At 42.5% G+C, this 16,594-nt stretch overlaps 1 protein-coding gene across 3 annotated transcripts in view; it reads right to left on the bottom strand.

Annotated features, from left to right (window-relative positions):
• Positions 1-2,994: 2,994 nt before the first annotated feature.
• Positions 2,995-16,594, bottom strand: part of PRICKLE2 (prickle planar cell polarity protein 2) — a 199,842-nt gene continuing 186,242 nt past the window's right edge. For all 3 annotated transcript variants that reach the window (XM_072128392.1, XM_072128393.1, XM_072128394.1), the window contains one exon: positions 2,995-7,971. In XM_072128392.1, coding sequence (XP_071984493.1) covers positions 7,100-7,971 — 872 coding nt within the window. In that variant the 3' untranslated portion in view covers positions 2,995-7,099. The remainder of the gene's footprint in view (positions 7,972-16,594) is intronic.

The following is a 16,594-nucleotide window of genomic DNA, read 5'->3' as shown; positions in this document are numbered from 1 at the left end:
TCTGGGATGCTTGGAATTCCTTCGGTAGTTTATTCCAGCCTCACACACCATCAATCTTTACAGTTTTGGTTTTGATCTGTTCCCCATCGAAAAGGTCACGAGTCCTCGGCGCATCTTCTTGGTTCCAGTTCAAAGATTTCCGAAATCTTCTTCATCTTAAGGCTTCTTTGTCAGAGATGAGATCAATATAGATACCGAGTTTAATAACAAATAAAGGCAAACATATGTAGAGCGTCTGATTGCTTAGGCAACGCTAGAAAACGGAGATCAGTGAGAAGGGGAGAGGAGGGGGATGCAGCTGCAGGATCTCAGCGTATTTATGAGCCTACATACAGGCTGAGGGAGCCGTGAGCCCACCCAAATAGCAGCCATGAATTATATGGATTATAAATCACACCATCGTGTGGGCTGTGCCATATTCCCTTTGATGAGCGCTTCATTGCTTGGTAATATATAAAAGGGGTAGAAGAGGCGCTTAGAAAGCCTACAATGCATCGAAAGGAGTTTGTATATATTATTCTGATCTGCCAGGTCCAGCACTGCTGCTCCAGACTCTATGGGGCACATTTACATACTTGGTCCGGAGAAGTTCCAGAAAGTGCATTGTCCGACGCTGCGGTAAAATCCCTTTCTAAATCCCTGTCACAGAGGCCCAAATCCAAAAACGTTGGAATATCCGACAAAAGTGCGGCAGCGAGACCCTTAGTAAATGAACCCCAATCTTTAAGTTAAATCCTGTTGTTTGTCCGAATCAGTCTGATCATCCGACAGCCCGTCCCCCGATTTGTGTCGCATGAAAGCCGGTGCCGAGCCAAAATCCGATCGTGTCAGCCAAAATCCCTTTCTAAATCCCTGTCACAGCGGCACAAATCCAAAAACGACGGAATATCCGACGAAAGTGCGGCCACGGGGCACTTAGTAAATGAGTCCCAATGTGCTCAAACCAGAAGTGCACTTGATAACTGAGCCAATCACTGGCATTCATTGACACATGACTCCTGAGGTCAGCGATTGGTTCAGCCTTCATGTGTACAGTGAACATTACATGACCCCTTCTAAAGGACAAGAAGCCCAGGGAGAGTGGAACAACAGTGCTGAAACCTGGTTCCTCCATGGCAAAGGGTTATTATTTTCTTAATACTAAAAAAACTACCCTTTAAGGCCAAGTATTATGTTGATTTATTTTAAGGAATCATTTTCAGAGAGCCTTGTAGTGTTCACAGAGTGGGGGGGGGGGGGGGGGGTTTGTAAAGACATTGGATACACAATGTCTGACCACATGTTCTTTTCAGCATTGGTCATCAGACTGTTGGGATCAGACCCTGAACAACTTCCAGACCCCATAAGAGAAGGTAAAGTTCTGTGGAAATGATACACGTATAACAAGACGTTCCGATGCAGCACCTCCAAGACCTTCATCCATTTATTTCCGCCAAGCATCAGGTCAGGAGCGATGGCAGCCGCTTCAAACACAAAAAGCAATCTAAGGTTCTGTCCTCTAAGTTCTACAAGTACAGAAGAGAAAAGTATCTAAAATCTAAGGCCTGACTTCTATACCGCGGTACCAGGCAATGTCATATGATCATCCACCACTTGTCTTCCCTGTAACAGTAGTCCCCTGTGTGTTTTACTGTTGGCTTCACCCTGTAAAGTAATAGTAGTCGTAAATGACCCTAGTGACCCCATAATTATTTGGCCCAGTTGGTATTTCAATATTCTATAACAAGTCCTAGTAGATCACTAACACGCATCAGGCAGGTGTTGGTTTTAGGACTGGGCTCAATGACAATTGTCTGTTTCACATTTCATCAGTTTCCTTGTTGTCGACAGAATAATAAAAAATTTTGGTCACCCAGAATGAGCTTCTTACCTGCTTTACATATGGACCAACAGGGCCAGTCATACTTTCAGGTTGGGGCAACCACAAGACTGTCATCATGGCCAACCGCATTGTCCAATTGCCACATAATTGAGAAGCCTGGGGTGAATTTCCCTATAGCACCCATACAACTGCATGGGGTCCTGGAGACTAGGGGGACCCTGCACAGTGGTTGGTTAAAATAAAAGGCAGTTCATGGAACTGGGGGTAGTAGGATGAAAACCTGCATCCTCCTTGTGTGATACGGCACTGGATGGTGAGGCTCTACTCTTGGCCTTGTTCTTACTCTATGGCTAAACCAGAGAAGAAACTAAACCAAGAGGAGGAGGTAGAGAGTTGTGCTAGTCAGTGCCATGTCACAAGAAGGGGAAGACATAACTGTAAAAATCTCCTGCCACAATAGAGAAAGGGGTGCCCTAAACTCACCCACAACCCGGGTCCCTACCTGATTGCCCAGGCTGTGCTAGCCACACAGGACAACTAGAGGGCAAACCCTACTCGGAATAGGTGCTCAGAAAAGATTACAAAGAAATACAGAGGTGCAAACAACAGAAAACAGACAAGCAAGGTCAGACAAAATGGGTCAATACCATGAGGGCGTGAAGTACAAATATGTTAGACAAAGAGTAGTCAATAAACATGTCCGATAGGCGGTAATAGAAACAGCAATAGCAGGAAAACAAGTGCCAGGAGACTAGTAACCAGCAACCTCTGATGATACTAAAAGGCGCTCTTGGACGTCGCCCCCAAAGCTGACTGGTTCTGCTGTACATCACTTAAGCCACAGCTGAACACAAACTGAGCTCTAAATGAAGCACCAACGTTTTCCACAGCAACTGACTCTGAAAGGTGCAGCCCTGGGAATGACTCATACATGGGTGGGTTTTTGTAGAATAATCTTGTATATCTTCAGGTAAGCTTGCAGTGGAGGCTCTGGGTATTAGAAATAGTTTGTTTCAGTTTTGCAAAAATGCAATGTAGAAGCCTTAAAGGTACATATCATGAGCAGCATTGTAACCTCTGGGTCATTAATGCCTAAAAAGAAAAATTTTAACGGTCCACAAAGGTTAAAAACAGAATAAAAATAGTAAATAAACCACAGCACACACCAGGTCTGGTTTTTCTCAAGGACAATGATTATGTTTTAATATTTAAATCTGAACAGCAAATGATGTTGAACACCCTGCAGATAGCACAACATATGCAGTCCAAAGCATAAAAAGCGAAACGCGTGTGTCCAGTACAACTACGCACAAACTACTCCTGATACTTGTTCTGTATTCCGGCCCCGTCCTCTGGAGACAGGGGAAGACCTCCCCCCCTCCCCCCCATGGAGAAAAAGCAGCAATGATCCATTTCCTTTCACTCTTACAGTAAAAAAATGAAAGCTAGGTTAAATATCTCAAGTCACAGAGCATAGAACAATTCACAATCTGATGCGGATAAAACAGGACGGCACCATTTGCAATTTAAGTTTTTTTTTTTTAACATCTACTTGAAATTCAACAATGTAAAACTACTGTACATCATGTCATGGAATCCTAGGTCGGGTTTTGGTTCCAGCAAGGTCATGGTAATTATAGGTACAACTCATGTTTACGAGTCGCCCCAAGTATCTAGTAAGTATGTAGCGGCAGCTCGGGAGAAATTCAAGCCTTAGGAATGAGTTTTATGAAGGATGGGGCATGTCAGCGTGGCCAGCAGTTGTTTCTGGACTCTCAGAGTCTAGGGCCACCATGAAACTTTGATGTTCTACTGGGGAGGTCAATTCAAGTCCTGTTCACAGTTGCTTTAGAAGCTCAAAGTAGCCACGGGGGTTGCTTTTTTTTTTTTTTTTTTAAATATCTACACAACGATATGGCTTTGTTTACACACTCACAAAAATTACATTCTGGTGTACGGCTACCCAAAATGTCAAAAACTTAGTGGTTTGATGAAATTTTGGTTGTCTAGTTTGACCCGAAGGAAGAATATGAGTGATCGAGTGAAGAACAAGATATAAGATGAAATAAAAACATAGGGGGTCATTTACTAAGGGCCCGATTCGCGTTTTCCAGACGTGTTACCCGAATATTTCCGATTTGCGCCGATTGTACCTGAATTGCCCCGGGATTTTGGCGCACGCGATCGGATTGTGGCGCATCGGCGCCGGCACGCGCGCGACGGAAATTGGGGGGCGTGGCCGAACGAAAACCCAACGTATTCGGAAAAACCGCCGCATTTAAGAGCGGAAAATGTGTCGCTCGGGGCGCGCTTACCTTCACTCAGCCCGAGCCGGTGAACTCCTGCGCGTTCCAATGCTTTTCAGCGCAGCAGCGCCACCTGGTGGATGGCGGGGGAACTACCTTGATGAATCCCGGCCACACCCGAATCCAGCGCAGAGAACGTGCCGCTGGATCGCGAATGGACCGGGTAAGTAAATCTGCCCCACAGTCTGGTATGGATATTAAAGAATTTTTGACAAATTTTTACGCTTCTAAACTTTGTCTAACTCAACTAGAAAATATTTCGTAGCCAAATGAAAATAAAACTTTCACCGAAGTGTAAGAAGTTAGGCACCAGCAGCAGATTTGTAGGTATCTGGCCACTGGGAGTCATCCAATAGGGCCCAAACCAGAGGCATAACTATAGGGGTAGCAGCCATAGCAGCTGCTAAGGGGCCCACAGTGTCAGTGGGCCCCAGGATCTGGTGTATTGGGAGTGAATGTGCTATATGTTTGTATTTTTAATGTGTATGTGCTCTAAATGTGTATGTGATGTGTATGTCTGTGTATATGATGCATGGGTGTATATGGTAGTGTAAGTATGTGTGTGCGTATGCATGTGTGTACGTAGGTATGTGTATATGAATGTATGTGTGTATATGTGGTGTGTATATACTGTATGTATATTTTTTAAGGGGTAAGTGGGGCTCCATTCAAAAGTCCGCTATGGGCCCCTGCCTCTCTTAGTTACACCACTGGCCCAAACTATAGTAAAATATGATATTTAGATGCAGGCAGATCAATAACAAGATATATCATGAGATTCTGTGGCAATAGTGACTTGTCGGGGAACAGAAATGAGATGTAAGGAGCAGCACTCCAGTCATTCTTCTCATTATTGAGACCCTATACTCTAATTTATATTTAATTGAGCCATAATTATTATTGAGATGTTTCTTTCTATATCAGAATTCTTAGGATTCTTCTCTCCACTTGGATCATGTGGCCTCATGGTGAGTCCCCGAGAATGACACACTTTTTAAGGAGGTTGGGAATCTCAAACTGGATGAAGAAACTCCATGGACTGTACCACAAATACTCTTCGTAGGGAGAGCTGAAACCCTATCACAGTTATGGTCCTTCAAACTCCTGTCACACAATTACAAGTGCTGCCTCCCTGACTGTATTCTTACGGTCTCTAGTAGGATATAGATATTGGCATAATCACACTGTCCTCCCAGCAGGTACACATAGTACAGCCGCTAGCTGTCCATGTGATCCTCTGCTAAGGCATCATGGGATTGATAATAGACAGCACAGAGGTGGAAAAATCTGTCAAGATGGCGACTCAAAGCGGACAGGAGGCTACAATACAGGGAAATCAGTGCCTCTCACACTTGAATTTGACAAATGTTTTTGGAAATTGAGATTTTGTAAAAACCCCTCTTGCAACATAAGCTTTTTTTTTTTGCTTCATTTGCTGTAGACAAAAGAAAACCTGCTAAACCTTCGGTTGTAGAATTTTTGTTGAGTAACGTTTTAAACTCCCCCAGTACCCAAAAACTATTCACCTCCAAATTCTCAGATTTGGGCGCCTTTCCCATTCATACATTTTATCTTATACTAGGGAAGGATTTACTAAAGGGTCTGTGCCTAACTTTTCTCTCTAATCATAAGGCTTGTGGCTCCCAGAAATACCAAAAAGTCAATGTAGAAGTTTATTGCGCAGAAGATTAGATTGTCAAGTGCCCGATTACCTGATTCCTGTCCCTGTCCTCAAATCATATGCTGGATTTTTTGGCCATTATAAAGTAATTTTAACTTTTGCGGGTGGGTAAAACGTCAAAACGTTTCATAATATTGGATCCTAGGAAGTAGAACGTTCATTTTTGTAAAACTTTTTGAAGGTTGTCTTACATTGGTGGTAAGTCACCTATAGAATCACTGTTATACATACTAAACTTTTTGGACACTGATCTATAATAATAATAAAAATCTATGCTACTCGCCGGCCTGTGTATAACTAATAATTTTTGGACTAGATTCCCACATCGGAAAAAAGAATGTGCTCAAACTTTGGTAAATAATTCTGTAACGACTACGTTATTTTTCGCCTGAAGTCAACTTGTTGCATAAATGTATGCATATATCTATAGATACGTATATATATATTTATATATATTTATAATTTTTTTGTTTTAAAGGAAAAGAACATTTCATTTCTGTAAGGTGCTAAACTCATACCTGCCAAAAGCAACTTTTTGTAACAAATTTTTTTTCGTTCTGGGTGGAAAAAGTCTTCGTTTGTCCTATTGCTTGACCACTGAAATTCCAAAAAATTACATCCACACGTCCCTAAAGTATAAATTACACAGTTTGGAAAGTTAAACCAACCAGACTTTTTTTTTTTTTCTTATGAGCTCGGCATGCAGGTCCATTATATCCATAATTTCTAAAACATATAGACTCATTTGATATTACAAAATACAAAAATAGTTTATCAGAACTTTCATTTACATTCCATTTACAATGAGTGCTTAAATAACTTAAACTTTAGCCTTATCTGAGCCTTAAAATACTTGAAAATAATACTAGTGCCCAAAAATAGGGGTGGGGGAGGGGGGAAAGCACGTTGTATGTAGTACGAGGATGGGGGTCAAGCAGCATACTGTAAGTCTGGGTACGGCATACATTCAATCGTAGAGTATACTCTCCAGGTGGAACAAAAGCAAGGCAGTATTTTTTTTTATTTTTTTTTGGCGGACTGAACTATTGAGGAAATAAAGTGAAATGTGCAATAAAACCCAATATTCACTATATCAACAATCATGACTATTTACCAAACCTATCTCGTAAATCAGTCTTAGGTGGCTTAAACCCTGGGAAAAGGGTGAGGGGGGGAAACGGGTTGGACAAGGTCTTCATTTTGTTTTGCTATAAAACAAGAGTTCAAATTGTGGACCGGCCCACAGGAGATTTAATTTACATGGTAAAAGTGTGACTTCACAGGTCAAGACTAAGAAATTATACAATTTTTGCTCTTCCTCCGTTTCCTGCTATGTAGTTGTCCTCGTCCACCCAAAGTGGAAGACTTGGGTATGCCTCCAGAGCATTGACCGTATTGATGGATAAGGTCTTCACTCGTGACGTATCTCAGGCGAGTAGGCTGCGGGATCGGTTCTCCTAGGAAATATCCTTCGTTATCGGACTCTGAAGAAGATGAACAAGTGGAGCACCAATCGTATTCATTCATTTGTGGGCCCCACCGTTCGCAGAGATGGTTTTGTAAAGCAAGATCAGAGGCAGTCCTTTGATACCGGTTGTACATTTCTCTTCTGACAACTTGATCCATCTGATCGCGTCCTACTCCTCGTTGTTGCATCAATCGCTCATAGTCCTCCCTGGCTCTTAAGAGTGGTTTATCTTTCATTTTACTACACTGATCTGTAGCAAGGTGAAGGGCGTTGTCAGAACGAGATCTCCTCGATCTCCTTTGCCGATGATGTCGATAATGTTGATCGTTATCTCGTGACTGGGTTCTCCTCCTTGTTCTTTCGCTCATGGGTGTCATCTTCACATTACCCTGCCCGGTCATATCATTCATACCGTCATCAAACTGAAATGACTGGTGCATCCTACCATGAGATGCCAAGTCCCTGTATTTTCCAGGTTTGGCAAGATCACCAAGATTGTGGGTCATATCTTGATACTGTTGTGCGGAGAGAAGACTCCGCACAGACTCTACACTTCGAAACTGAGAAGAGGAGTTAAGCGTTCCCATGTTACTCAGTTTTTCTGAAACGTTCATTCCAGAGTCTTTGCTCAAATCTGGCATTGAAAACCGAGAGAGATGCTCCTGACGCTTGGGGCCCCCGTCCATGGATGCACCTTAAAAAAAATAAGCAGATGACCTTCATTAGTACAAATTCATATCAACGATATTTTTTATTTTATATTTAGTTTTATTATTTTGCATATTTTTGTTCATGGCCAAACTGTTATAACTGACTGTTTTGGTTATCAGAAAGGTCTTAAATTTCCATTACTCTCCAAACTAAGGAAGCTGAATGTGGCCCCTACACATCTGACCACCCCAATCAAATAATTTCTCCCTACTTCTGTCTTTTCATTTAGAGGAATTTTCCATATTTATGACATATCCATAGAGCACCCATCTCCAAAAAATGTAATTGAATGGAGTGGTGGTCAAACTGGCTGTGCATTTCTATTAAAGTCAATGGGACCCGGACAGAAGCAGGTCTACTAACTTGGTGACATACCCAGACTAGAAATGAGACAAAGTCTACAATTCGAGAGAGCACAGATGTGGCAGGAAGGGAAGGGGAAGGTTATAACAGACACTATACAGATGTTTTCTAACTGAGCACAATAAAAACCCCTTCATTACGGAGCAATGAACTGCAGTGTAATTTCAAGTACTTTATAATGGCAAATAAACACCAAACCATCCTGGACCCGGGGACTGCTTCCCGACAGTCATTAACTAAGGAATGTGCAGTCTAACCATCTGAGCAGGCTACATCCTCTCGGCAGTGAGCGGTCTCATCTCCCCAGGGCGTATCATTTCAGCGTATAGCGTACGTGTCAATCACATCGGCCCACACTCTTCTCAGCTGAACGTCAACGAGAGGTGTCGGCAATATTTTTAGTCTCTTAGGACCTTGTAAAGCTAGAAATCTCTACCGAACGAGTCTTAGACTTCTTGCTCTGCAGAGCACTTCTCCACTATTGAAGTCAATTAGAATCAAATTACTTGGCCAAATACTTCCCTAGAGAACCAGCCTGACTAGTAGAGGGGAACTTGAGTAGGGGGACCCCCTGCCCTCAATCATGTCTATATTACAATTGAGAGAACATGGAAGAGGGCTTGTCGTATTGAGACATGTGGAGGGGCGGGAGGAATAACCGTGAGCTAAAATTGCACAGCTAAAGTTACCTAAAATATGGAAAAAGATCATTAAGATGGTATTCAGTCCTATTAAGCAGATTATTAAGATCCAGTCCATCAAGTTTTTTTTAGATAGAACTCAGTTTCTGGTTATAGGTGCCAAGGCAACTCATCAATGAGGCAAAGAGAAGATCCATACTTTAATAATTTGTGTTACTGTTATGAGTGACTAATGAGAGCAGCTACAAAAAGCGTCTCCTCCTCTGGAGGACTCAACTTGTCCATGCATTACATCTACCAATCATAGATTTATTGGGCACGGTGTAATACTCCGTTTCGCCTGTGGGAGTGCCAAAGAGAAATTCAACTCCAGTCGCTGCTGAGTTTTCCCACAATTTACATCTGATGTCTTGCGATCTCAGAAGTCGGACAACTTTTGAGTGTCAGCTGATGGTCCAGGGACTACTCTATTATTAAGTAGATGGCATGGCGTAGATTAACCCTTCAAGAAACATATAGAAATTTCTAAAATGGAAAAGGTATGACATCATGGACCATAATGGACCAGCTGTGGGTGTCTACCACCAAAATTCTTTTATGACAGCTCATAGCCTGGAGTCCATCCATAGAACACTGTTTGCCCTAAATTTGGAGGCAGAGCTGAAATTCCACAATTTTACAAAGTTTACATCCCTATGAGATCTACTTGCCACAGCTCTGAAAGGCTCGGGTAACGCTGTTCCTAGTAAGTACGATGTGAAAGACACAATGTACTTGCCAACGTTGAGCTCGTAGTTCATGAAGAACCTGTCAATTATGTAAATCAGGCAAGTACCCCGCCAGCCAAAATTGTCATTAACTGAACAATTACTGTACCTTAATTACTAACATAACTGTTTTAGGTAATTTAGTGCTGGTGTCTGCTTCCAAATCAGGATTTGTCGTGTTTGTTATTATCCGGGGACTCTGTTTAACCGCGTCGAGAGTAAAATATTACAGTAATCAGCCAGAGATAATGGCGCATCTCTAATGAAATCACAACGATTCACATGTGAAATAATATTCCTCGTGTCATCTGGCTGTGATTTTGAGTGAACGCAGACGACGCTGGGAGAATCTTATTGGCCCAAATATTATGTAGTCATACGAACGCCGTTTCCAAGCTTTCGGCTTCTGGGACCTACTAAAAACAATTTCACAGGCTTTTCCCAAATTGTTACAAAATGCAGACGCGGCCGAAGCCGGTACAGGAGGCGAGCGGAGGACGGGATGAAAAGGGTTCACGAAATGTAATCAGAGTATAAAACCAGGCCCTTAAAAAGCAAATTAAAGTTTATTAGGATTTTGCTGTTGCACAAAGCCGCATGTTCTACGCTGGGATTTTAATGAGAAACATCCTTTTCTGTTACATAATGAAACTGGAAAATTCTGACTTGGGGATTTTTTTCCCCCCTCTTTAGTTTATTTATGTGCTGCTTGGATAAATATGGGGCCGTATGCTCCAAAACTGTTCTGAAAAGTTGTACTTTTTTCTAGTGGGGTGCGGAGGGGCATGAGACTTGTACATGAGCAGGGGAGAACCTACAGTGGTAGCAGCCATAGCAGCTGCTATGGGGCCCACAGTGTAAGGGGGCCCCATCAACCGAGCTGATACACTAAAGAGTGGAGGATGTGCACCATTATATATATATATATATATATATATATATATAGTCCTGCACATTGTACAGCATAATATGTAACATATATGTGATGTATATATGCTGTATTGGGGGTGTGTATATACTGTATGTGTATACGGTGTATGGTGTGTGTGTATATACTGTATGTTTTTATATATGCTGTTTGTTCATGGCACTGTATGTGTGTGTATATGCTCTATATGTGAGTGCATAAGTGTTTTAATGTGCGAGTATACAAATATGTATATTATTTTAAGTGGGAAGGGGGCCCCATTCAGAAGCCTGCTATGGGGCCCCTCTACATGAGCGAGATTGTTCTGGTAAAACTGTTGCTTGTGTCTATGGGATTTACTGAACCAAACCAAGTGCTGATCTGAATTATTAAGCTGAGTCCAGTTTAGTCCGGTAAAGCCTGCGCATGCGCAGTGAGTTTGTCAGAAGAAACTTACTTGTGTATTACTGACCTATTAGGGAGCAAAGTAGGAAAGGGTCTTAGATCTAAAAAGTCTCTGGTTGCTGGGAATCCCCCAATAATGGTAATGGGGTCCCCATTAAATAAAGGGGTGGCGTACATGCTGTACCATAGAAGTGAAAGACCATACACACTCTCCATTCCTGGGGGCACCATTATTGTGATTGGTTGTCCCCCATCTGTGATGCCGATGTGATGCCAGACAGGAACGTATATTTTTCCGTGGAAGCCTCCATAGCATTAGGCATCATAGCTTTATCTTTCTATCGAGCAATAATCCCTCTATGGGCGCCGGCAGGTGCATTTGATGCCATCAAATGTCATAATTTGTGTTTGCCTTTGACCCATCTTTGTTAATGTATCCTTAAGTATATGTCTGCCTCTGATACAGACTCTATGGGGCACATTTACTAAGGGCCCTGCGGCCGCGATTCCGTTCGGTTTTCCCGAATATTTCCGATTTGCGTTGAATTGCCCCGGGTTTTGGAGCACGCGGTCGGATTGTGCCACATCGGCGCCGCGACAGAAATGGGGGGGGGGAGCGGTTTGGATAAACCGCGGAATTTAAAAAAAGAATTGTGTCGCAAGATCATCACTTACATGCACCAGGAAGAAGAAGAAGAAGCGGACCTCGGCGCAGCAGCGAGACCTGCTGGATATTGGGCGCACGGACCTTAGTGAATCCCGGCAGACCCGAATCCTCGTCAGACAACGTGCCGTGGGATCGCGGATCGCGAAGTAAATGTGCCCCTATATCTCCTACATAAGTGATAATATTTTGGCTTCTTGGAATTGACTTTAGAGGGCGCTCCGGAGCACACTGTATACAGGCAACAAATTAAAGTCAGTAATAAAGCAGTATGCAGAAAGCTATTCAGCTCCCCCTAGTGATAGCATCAGGTAGCCAACAAGTTATATTGAAAAAGATGTCTGTTTATGACTATTGGTTTATGGTTTATGACTACTAAACTAGTAGCAGCTCCAGCCCGCATAATGTAGGCATCATGCATGTGCAGTTTGGCCCGGGATGACGCATGCGCAGCACTCTTCTTGCGTTTTCAATGACCTCACCGAGTGACTCCACAGCAGGGATGTTTATGCAGTGAATTGGAGATCTACATCATAAAAAAGCTTTGTCTGCTATAAAAAATAAATGTAGTGAAGAAATGTACGAGCACCGGACCTGAAGCCTCGCGTAACTGGCTAAAAAATGTTCTTGAGTTTCCAAGGGTTTTTACTTCCAGTCTTCAACCACTGAAGTAGTTAAGAGACATTTCAGCCAGAACAATGAGAGCCATCTATTCCCCCTCCTGGTAGGAGCGGGGGGCGCTGGGCACTCGCTGGAGTCACTATTTATTAGGTGAAGAGCCGGCATTATACAATCCTAACTGGAAAATACAGCTCAGCAAGACTAATGCTCCGGAGAAAAGCCAAAAAACCTGCAATCTGCCACTTCACAGAAAATTAGAAAAAGAATCAAAAAGCAAAACCAAAGGAAAAAAAAGAAGGCAAAATATACAAATTATCTATCTATCCAGTGTATCCAGTGACATAACTAAGAGAGGCAAAGCCATAGTGAACTTCTCAATGCGGCCCCACTTATCCCTTAAAATATACATACAGTATATACACACCATATATACTTACATACAGTACCATATACAACCACGCATCATATACACAGACATACAGCATATACACATAACATATGCATACACATTTAGAGCATATACACATCACAAATACACACATACAGCATATTCACATCCAATACCCCAGACGGCAGGGCCCCCTGACACTGTGGGCCCCATATCAGCTGCTATGGCTGCTATCCCTGTAGTTACGCCCTTGTATCTATCCATCTATCTCATAACTATCAATCTATATCAATCTCACATATTCCTTCTATTTATTAAAATACATATATCTTTGTTATATTTATTGACTGATCTACTGTACCTACCTACCTACCTACCTATAGCCATCCATTTCTATTTATATCTTTCTAGATCATCTATGTATGGAAATACATCTGTATCTATCTCATATCTATCGACAGATCTACTGTACCTACCTACCTATAAGTCTATCAATCTACCTTGTGTCTACCTATCTCATATGTACTGATTGGTCTACTGTAAATACTTACCTACCAGTCTATTATCCATTTGTTATCTGTTGACGGATCTACTGCACCTACCTATCAGTCTATTTCATATCTATGAACTAAAATACATCTCTATCTCATATCTGTCGTCTAATCTACTGTACCTACCTACCTGTCTATCTTCTCTATCTATCTTATATCTATGTAGCAAAATCTGTATCAATCTCATATCTGTTGACTGATCTACTGTACCTACCTACCAGACTATTTGTTGACTGATCTACTGTACCTACCTTTCATTCATGTATGTTCTAATTATCCCCATGGCTTTCTAAGACCAGATTGGACCATAGGACGATCCAACCCACCAGTTGATGCCTCCATCCATGCATGTAGGGTCATCCGTCAAATGTTGCTGCCAATGCTATAATTTTTGTAAGTCTATTAAGGGATAACTACATCCCAGACTATTAACCAATGACATAAATTCAACTTTTCCAATGACTTTTCCAATGAGGTCAAGAAAATCACGAGACTCTAAGGAGTCAAGGACACCAAAAAAGTTTCCAACAACTTTACAGAAGATTTTTTTTTTTAATTATTTAACTACAATTCAGAATTTGCAGCCTTGCAGTGATTAAAATGTTATGATCAAGTAGAATAAAAGATGTGAGGGGATATATATATACAGCACAAGAACACATTCTCATAGATAGGGACTTAAGCAGACATAAGTGGTCTTCCATTATTTGACAGATAACCTTAAAATCTTATATATCCCCGAACCAAAGAATTTGCTAAGCCCAGACTATAACCCCTCGGATGTCACGGCTAATTTTAAACAGAATAAATCAACGAAAAAAAAAATTTTTTTTGTGAGCCTGAAAATCACAATAACCCGGTTTCATGAATATTCCTTGTGCTAGAAAATCCCTCATTACAGATAATAATGAGCAGAGCAGCTGCAGTCCAAAATACAGTTTAGAAATAATAGGATCTGGCTCACTTCAGACATGATGAGTAACCAACGCCTCACTAGAACATATCCACGCTAACAAATCACTGAGGTAATGAAAAATACATAAAACCACTTTGAAGCCGTAATCCATGTGAGAAGCCAGAGAGTAAGTTATTCAGGATCTCAAGCCTTGAGCCTATCCAAGTTGCAGACGATGAAATCCTTTGAAAATGTCATGGAACACGGCCATCTTCATCTATAACTTACAGTAACATGGTCACACACCCTCGTACCGGAAAGTTCTGTAATGGGTGGTACCATATATACTCGTGTATAAGCCGAGTTTTTCAGCACAAAAAATGTGCTGAAAAACGTCCCCTCGGCTTATACACGAGTCAATATAAAGTAAAAAATACTTAAAAAATAATAAACTTATATACTCACCCTCCGGTGGCCCCCGATGTGCAGTGCTGCTCCCCCGATGTCCGCGCGGCTCGTCTTCAGGCTTCCGCGCCGTCTTCTTTCTTCTGCTGGGCACCGCCATGTCTTTCCCCGGGTCGGCGCCTAGTGTGACGTCAGCAGGGGCGCGTCATGCTATGCGCCTACCGGGGAAGATCAATGGCGGCACCCAGCAGAAGAAAGAAGACAGCGCAGAAGACAGAAGACAAGCCGCGCGGACATGGGGGGAGCAGCACTGCACATCGGGGCCACCGGAGGGTGAGTGTATAAGTTTATTTTATTTAATGCTGGGCTGTATACTACATGGTGCAGGCTGTATACTACATGGAGCAGGCTGTATTCTACTGGGGGCAGGCTGTATTCTACTGGGGGCAGGCTGTATACTACTGGGGGAAAGCTGTATTCTACTGGGGGCAAGCTGTATTCTACTGGGGGCAAGCTGCATACTACTGGGCTGGCTGGATACTACTGGGGCAGGCTGTATACTACTGGGGGCAAGCTGTATACTACATGGGGCAGGCTGTATTCTACTGGGGGCACGCTGTATTCTACTGGGGGCAAGCTGTATTCTACTGGGGGCAAGCTGTATACTACTGGGGGCAAGCTGTATACTACTGGGGGCAGGCTGGGTTGGCTGGATACTACTGGGGCAGGCTGTATACTACTGGGGCCAGGCTGTATACTACTGGGGCCAGGCTGTATACTACTGGGGGCAAGCTGTATACTACTGGGGGCAAGCTGTATACTACTGGGGGCAAGCTGTATACTACTGGGGGCAGGCTGGGCTGGCTGTATACTGCTGGGGGCAAGCTGGGCTGGCTGTATACTATAGGGGGCTGGTTGGCTATATACTGGGGGGGTCTGTGACCAATCCATTTCCCACTCTCGGCTTATACTCGAGTCAATAGGTTTGCCCAGTTTTGGTGGTAAAATTAGGGGTTTCGGCTTATACTCGGGTCGGCTTATACTCGAGAATATACGGTATATGTGCTGAAATATTCCCACCTAAATCAAGACCTTTCCTATGGACAGTGTGGTAGATAGTCCTTTAAACCCTACGTCGTCCTAACGTTTACCATTTTAACAAACCCCCAAAGTTGGGTTTGAAGATATTCCTCTGTCCAATAGAAGATGAACAGTCTCCATTCAGGAGAAGTCAAATGTACATTTTGGTACTTCCTAGTTCCAGGGACAAAGGTTTTGGTCTCATTTTTTGATGACCACCTTCACTGGTGGGAATTTATTATTTATGTCAATATCCAACAACAGTTAAAATTGGGGCATCTAAGCCAACCTCCAGGGACACCTATTTTAAGATGGCTTTACACCCTTTCCCAAAAACGAGACCTATCACGATTGAACATTAAGAGTAATTGGAAAACAGCCTAAAAATGGTTTTCTAAACAGCTGCAACATCAGCAAGCTCATATAATTGCATCGGGCCCATAAATGACTCCTCCGCCATTTATAAGTGGATCTATTTAAAGGGCGATATTGCCACCTTAGACCTTTTTGGAGTATATCCACAGGATATTCCATAAATATCTGACTGTTATAGGTTCCACCTGTTGCAATAACACCAATATGAAGAGTTGAGCTCCTCAGAGGCGGGAATGGTGCTCCTCAGAGGCGGGACTTAGGGGCCGAAGCCCCTTTTAATAGAAATCTGTTCCTGGTCCCTATCAATTAGACATTTGCGGCTTACCCTGTGGATGTCTTAGATGGGAAAATTCCATAACTAAATTAAATCCATATTTTCTGAATAACATTTATGCTCCAAGTAAAAATGATCCAGTCTTCTGACCTACATCTTATTTTCTCTTGCAGGTTCACATTACTAATTGCTTTATTAAGCCATCTTAGATTTCTTTGTCTTATACACATGTGAAGACTAATTATTTTTCTTTGTGATGTTAACTTCTTT

This window comes from Engystomops pustulosus, chromosome 10 (genome assembly GCF_040894005.1).
Source record: "Engystomops pustulosus chromosome 10, aEngPut4.maternal, whole genome shotgun sequence".
Classification (NCBI taxonomy): domain Eukaryota; kingdom Metazoa; phylum Chordata; class Amphibia; order Anura; family Leptodactylidae; genus Engystomops; species Engystomops pustulosus.
Note: the sequence above shows the minus strand (reverse complement) of the source record. Positions and strands in the feature narration are given on the sequence as shown.